This window comes from Octopus bimaculoides, chromosome 20, assembly GCF_001194135.2.
Source record: "Octopus bimaculoides isolate UCB-OBI-ISO-001 chromosome 20, ASM119413v2, whole genome shotgun sequence".
NCBI lineage: Eukaryota > Metazoa > Mollusca > Cephalopoda > Octopoda > Octopodidae > Octopus > Octopus bimaculoides.
The window spans coordinates 28,026,483-28,033,313 of NC_069000.1; the positions used below are offsets into that span (position 1 = coordinate 28,026,483).

Genomic DNA, 6,831 nt, shown 5'->3' on the forward strand with positions numbered 1-6,831 from the left:
CAATGCATTTAAATGAAGAAAAAATTGCTTCAAATGAAATTCAGTTTAATAGCATTCATTTAGTTAAATGTCTAATATTGAAGCATTCTGGCTGGAAGTCTTGGAATATAAAGATGCTACTGGAGGAAATCCTTTTAGAGATGTTGCAAATTTTGCCATTAATCTATTGACATTACCAAACTCAAATGCAGAAGTTGAACGGTTGTTCAGTAGTATGGGTGTAATCAAATCAAAATTGAAAGACAAAATGCTTCTTCCTATGCTTAGATCAATACTGTCTATAAAATATGGCCTGAAAAGATATGGCAAATGTTGCAAAAACTTTGATATTCCAAAACACATAATTAACAACATTGGGACCTTAAATGTATGCAGAAGTCAAGACCTAGGCCCTGCAGCCGAAAGTGATCAAATCAGTGAAATTCAAGAAATTATTTCTTAATGCTGAATATAATTAAAGAAAGTAAATAAAAATGTAAATAAAAATTAAGCTTTTTGATATAATTAGACTTTAGCATTTTTTTGTCATATTTAGCATTTTTTTGGTATTTTTTCTACTGAAATTTAGCATAAAGTTCTGATTTTTTAGTTGGCAACACTGGTATGCGTGCATGCATGTGTGCACGTATGAAAGGTTTCTTTCAATTTTCATCAAGCAAATCCACTCCCAAAGCTTTGAGGGTAGTTTCTTCTCTGAAGACCTGCTGTTCAGATCTCTTGAGAGTTTCTTACCACCACTAGTTCAAGATGCACTAATAAAAGACAGGATGGTCATGATTGGAAAATCTCTAATCATAAGCCTGTTAGATGGGGGTTTAACTGAAGTTAAACAATAACAACAACAAGATAGTTGACCTAACTATATGGAACCTATACACAGTTGAGTAGATTGGGCTGTTTGAGAATTAAGTGCTGTGTGGGTGGTGGTGAGGGGACACTATAATGATTGTAACAGGATATAGACCTCTCACTGTCAATTCAGCCAACTGCTCTGTTTCAAATTATAATTCTGTCTCATTGCCCTCATTTCCCACAACTCATCATGCTTTTGTTCTTTTGCTGGGCACTGCCTTCAAGGCTTTAGGCAATCATATCAATCCTTTTACTTATTTTATACTTGGTACTTATTCTTACTAATTTCTATTTGTTGAACTGTCAGAGATACAAATAAAAACCTAGACACAGACACACACACAAGGGTGTTTGTACAGTTTCTATTTACCAACTTTCATACTTCATTCAGAAGACATTGATCAACCTGAGGCTATAAAAGAAAACAAATGCCCAAGATTTCATGCAATGTAATCAAACCAGAAACCATGTGGTTGTGAAGCAACCTTCTTAACCACACAGCCATGTCTGCCATCACAGTAGGTTTTAATTCATCATTTTTCTTTTAGAAATGGTTAATCATAGAATACTATGAACTTTACCTTAAGTGCCTGGCAGTTTGACAAATTAAGGTCCTGCAGGTTATTACAGCTACTTATTGCCATGAAGGAAGAAATCTGAATACATTGGCAGTTTCGCAGATTTAAGTGCAGCAGATATGGACGGTAGAGGTAAATCAGTTTGCTCACAGTCAAATCATTCAACCTAGAAATGTAATGGTATATGTCAAAAAATATCAAACACTCACTAATTGGTTTTAACATAAATACAAATCATTGTCCTTATCATTATCAGTTTTCCACTGATTTAGAATGCAATCTAGACTATAGTGATACATAGATGAGTGTTCACTATGTTTGATCAATGACTGACTTTATTTTTGTCATTACTCATCCTATATTACATTGACACACAAAAAAATTAAATGCATGCAAGGTGCAAATGAGCACAATTGTGTGGTGGTATTGATAGTTCATCAAGAAAAAGATGTACACAAACAACTAATGAAAATTCTAAATTCGGATGATATACCATTAATGGTCAAATAATTAATTATTTGTAAAAAAGCCTATTCAATGAATTGCCTGTTGATAAAAAATTGTACCATGACTTCTTACCTATGGCTTATTTCATGAAGATTAAGCTGAAACAAAAAAAAAGATGTGTTTAACATTGAAAAAAATGAATATTATATATAACCGTTAAAACTTTGGGGAGATCAGAGGTGATCTTCTTTAGTAAGAATCAATTTAGTAAAAATTAATTTTATGTTCCTTCAAAGATTGCTGACCTTGCGTCTAAATTAGAATCTACTGTGCTAGCAATCGATATACCTCAATTTTAGTTTGATTTAATTTTATCTTTTGAAATTTTTTTTTTTTAACAAAAACAATTTACAAAAAAATTCTTGTAGCACTAATATGGTCAAACTTTAGTGCTAATATTGATTTCAAAAATTGATGGAAGACCATAAACTTTGAGGAAGGATATAATCTATTATACTGACCCATTGCTTGACTGGTACCATAAATCAACTACTGAGAAAGGATAAAATGCAAATCTGACCTTGGCAGGATTTGAACTCAAAATGTAAGGTATTTTGTTTGATACTCTAATGGATTCTAAAAGTGATACTCTAACTCACACATATATAAAATACAAATTTTATGTAAACAAAAATCATTCCTGGTGAATCTCTGAAATGAGATGAAAGCATTAAAGAAACGATTATCCAAAATTCTAACTACCGCTTTTTCTTAATATATAAAGTAATCTATACCTATTTATTTGAATGTACAAGACATCAGAATGAATGAATTACAATTAAACTTACAACTGAAAGGTACCAGAAATGTGGAGGAAGTCTTCACAGAAATATCTAGTAAGTTGAATCTAATTATCTCAAAATTCAACACTATTTTCACCACCAAAGGTAAAGTTGTGAATGGCATTCATGCACAAGGAACTCTTCTTAAAGACATTCTAGCAATAAAGACCAACAAAATAGATTCTACCAATGAGCCATCCCTATCTAAAAGAAAACTTTACTAGAGAGGAACAAAAGTTGATACACAAAAGCAAAAACCATTAAAACAATAACTCTAGAATAAACTTCTAAATCAAAACAAACATGCATATTGGAAAAGTATTCGATATGATAACATAGCCAACACATGCCAAAATTGGCAAAACAAAGAAAACTCAATCCTCTCCAGAAAATTCCTCATGAGAAAAATGAAGGGTGAAACGCTAGAAAAGACAACAATATATATAAGCTTAGCATTATGCCATTTGGAAACTGAAATATCCCTTTTCCAATCATGAAAAATTCAAAACAATTGATGTAGTCATGTTTACTGAAATTTCTGAATGAAATGATAATCAAAATCAAGAAAAACAACAACTATAGAAAGAAGACACTAAATGGGAAGAAGAAAAATCCACAAAAATGTGGGGAAAACATCAGGAGTGGTTCACTAATTACTAAATAACTGAGGAGAAAAATCAATTATGAAAACAAAACCACAACAAGAAATAAAAATCAAAGAAAAACATGGAAATCGATCCCAGAGGAACCAGACAAAGATATCAGGCTTCCAGTCATCCAAAGACATTTGCAGAGATGGCCTCAAGATCATCTCAAATACAAACTGGAAACCTATATGCCACAATGCCAAAACATAACTTTACTACAAACACACAAAATATAGAAGACAACCAGCAAACCATAATACCAAATATCCTAGATGGACAAAAACATGGGGAGAAAGACAAAGAAAAAAACAGACAAAATAAAAATCATAATACAAACAAACATCATAGAGGCTTAAGAAATCCACAGTTAACAACCAATAATCCCAGACATCTTGAATGGCCTAACAAAAATAAATGAGGATGGTAAGAAGACAGATACTATATGCAATGTATTCTATGCAGAGAGCAAAGAATATTTTCTCACCTACAAAGAAATAAGAAACCCCAGAAATATAAAACGTAGAATCATTAGCATGCTGGTCAAAATGCTTAGTGGCATTTTGTCTGAGGTCAAATTCTGCCAAGGTCAACTTTGTCTTTCATCCTTTTGGGTTGATAAAATAAGTACCACTTGAGTGCTGAGGTTGGTGTAAATAACTTACCCTCCATCCTCGAAATTGCTGGCCTTGTACCAAAATTCACAATCAATGTTACAACTCCTTTTTTAGGGAGAACATACTACAACCAGACCCCAGATCTGATGAAACAAAATATTTGAATAAATCCACAGAACATAAAGAGCCTAAAATTATAAATTTATCAAAAAAAAACCTCAATGAAAATTAAATAAATCTTTTATTGAAAGGTTTCAAATTTACCCCTGCACCTGCTCCTAAAGCTCATAGAACTAAAAGCAAACATTGAATATTTTAGTCACCACCTCTGCCTTATAGAATTCTTCAGCAATAAGAATTTAAAAGATGAGTCAGTTGTCAGAAATAAATCCTACTTCACCCCTTAGATGGGGAGTGAAAAGCATTTAGATACATATATAGACACAATTTCCAAATTACCTCCCAGTGCCTATAAATGCAAACAAAACCTTTGTAGAGAAGAAAAGGAAGCTTTACTAGCACTGAAGAATAACAACTCTTCATCCTAAAAGAATCCAATAAGGGTAGGGTAATAGTGATTAGGGACAGGGACTGTTATAAAGACAAAATACTGGAACATGTAACAGACCGAAATTACTATAAGGAAGAAATGAGAATTCCAGAAAAAATAATAATGAATAAAATCAGAACATGAATTAGTTAATACCCAGACTCCTTCACAGATAAAGAAATAGACTACTTATGTAACTCTGAAATTAAAGAGTGCAATTTTTGTGGATTACACAAGATCTACAAAAGCTTAGAAATACAGAGAGCCATAAATAAACAAAAGAACCAGTACTTAAAAATACTAAGAGCCACTGATCTCAAATTGAGATAAATAAAGGGCACTGCTATGGGGACAAAATTTGCACTCTCATATGTTAACTTGGTTATCGGTTTTTTTGAAGAAAAACTATACAAAGTAGGAAAAATTCTCGATCAAAATTTTAAGAAATGCATTATTGAAATGTGGAACCACTTCATCAATGACTGCTTTATTTTGGGAGAGAAATCAAATAATGAGCTACAAATATTCAATAACATTGTGGACACCATTCATGAGTTACTATTCCTGGACATTCATGTAATAATATATGACTCCACAGTAACAACAGAAATATATTTTATGAAAAACAGACACACATCAGTATTTGAACTTCTACTCTTGCCATCCTTCATATATCAAAAGGAAAATTCTATATAGTATGACCAGACATAGCTGTGCAATAGTAGCTGATCCAAATATATGTCAAATTCGACTCAATGAATTCAAAGGCTTCCTTAAAAAAAAGAGTTTCCTCTTAAAATTAATAAATGAGGGGATTATAAAGATGATAAAAACTGGACATCATACAACTGAGGACATCTAAGAAAAAAATTAAAGAAAATACTATTCCATTTATCAATAGACATAATCCCAAGGTGACCAACATTTTCCACACTATAAAAACAAATCTACTAATATCCTTACAAAGCCCCAAAATGATAAATCTGGTTCATAAAAACTTTGTACAAAACAGTAAACATCAGTCAAAAAATCTTAAAAACACATCTCATGGGTCCAAAAATTTACATCAGAGGATAATCCAGAATTCTTCATGAAGGACTGCAGAGATAATAGATGTGGACTATGTAAAACAACAACTTCAAATATTTGGACATTGGTTCTCAGATAAAATTTAAAAGTGGATTCTCCTTCCAAGTAAATGCAGATATGAACTGCAAGATACAGGATCTCATATACTGCATAACCTGCTCCAATTGCAAAGAAAACTATATTGGTGAAACCAACAATTTCCTTTGCTAACATATAAGAATCCACTGACAATATATCATACAATATGAATTATGAAAGTTTCCACTGAGTAAGTATCTGGAAATATGTGGAAACAGCAAATTCAAGATCTTTCCCTTCTACAAAGCCCAAGGGATGAACCATCCCAGAAAAAAGCCCATTTTCTACAGCTGAGTAGCATACAAAAAATACAACGCAATTTCAACCATCTCAGAAAAACACCCTGTTAACTCTTTCTTTCTGCTTATATTTCTTGCTTTCACTTTTTCCTTTTTTCCTCCCTCTAACCAAGCCTCCCAAAATTTACCACACACACATACTTACACATACATAACCACACATATACACACACATAGGTTTAAAATAACAAAGAACATTCTCTTCCCAATTCAAATTCCAAATTTTTCAACTGTACCTGAAACCATGAGGTCAGGAAGCAAACTTCTTAACCACACAGCCATGCCTGCACCCATATATATGTGTGTTTGTGTGTGTGTTTTATATATATATATATATATATATATATATATATATATATATATATATATATATGCATGTTTGTATATGTAAACCTATGTGTGTGTGTGTTTATATATATATATATATATGCATGTATGTATATATAAACCTATGTGGTAGTTATATAAATATGGCAAATCTATTTCCTTGTCAACTGAAAAAAATAATGAACAGCATTAATTGATTTTCGAATCTTCTTGGCCTTTCATCAGAGGTGTCTACATCACTTCAACAATCCCAGAGAAACAAGTAGCCAATTTGTCTATATACACAACAAAACCAGTAGCTTCAGAGAACTAGAGCTACTAATTTGCATGCTAAAACAGATTAGTCAATAACTAATGAACTACTCACCTTATACCTGAGTGTACTGGCATTGGTTAGAACCTTCCAGGAACGGCATACACGGGCACAGTGGGCAAGATCAATGGCATTTAAGAAACTGAATATCTAAAAGAAATTATATACATATATATATATATATATATGTATATA

At 32.1% G+C, this 6,831-nt stretch overlaps 1 protein-coding gene across 8 annotated transcripts in view; it reads right to left on the minus strand.

Moving 5' to 3' along the window:
• LOC106867275 (dynein regulatory complex subunit 6) overlaps positions 1–6,831 on the minus strand; it is a 153,056-nt gene that overhangs the window by 71,761 nt on the left and 74,464 nt on the right. For 6 of the 8 annotated variants that reach the window (XM_014912110.2, XM_014912105.2, XM_014912104.2 and 3 more), the window contains 3 exons: positions 6,691–6,786; positions 2,010–2,035; positions 1,434–1,596 (listed from right to left, as the gene is read on the minus strand). The exons of 1 other annotated variant lie outside the window; for it this stretch is intronic. In XM_014912110.2, the coding sequence (XP_014767596.1) occupies positions 1,434–1,596; positions 2,010–2,035; positions 6,691–6,786 (285 nt within the window). The remainder of the gene's footprint in view (positions 1–1,433; positions 1,597–2,009; positions 2,036–6,690; positions 6,787–6,831) is intronic. One more of the 8 variants, XM_014912108.2, reaches the window with a different exon arrangement.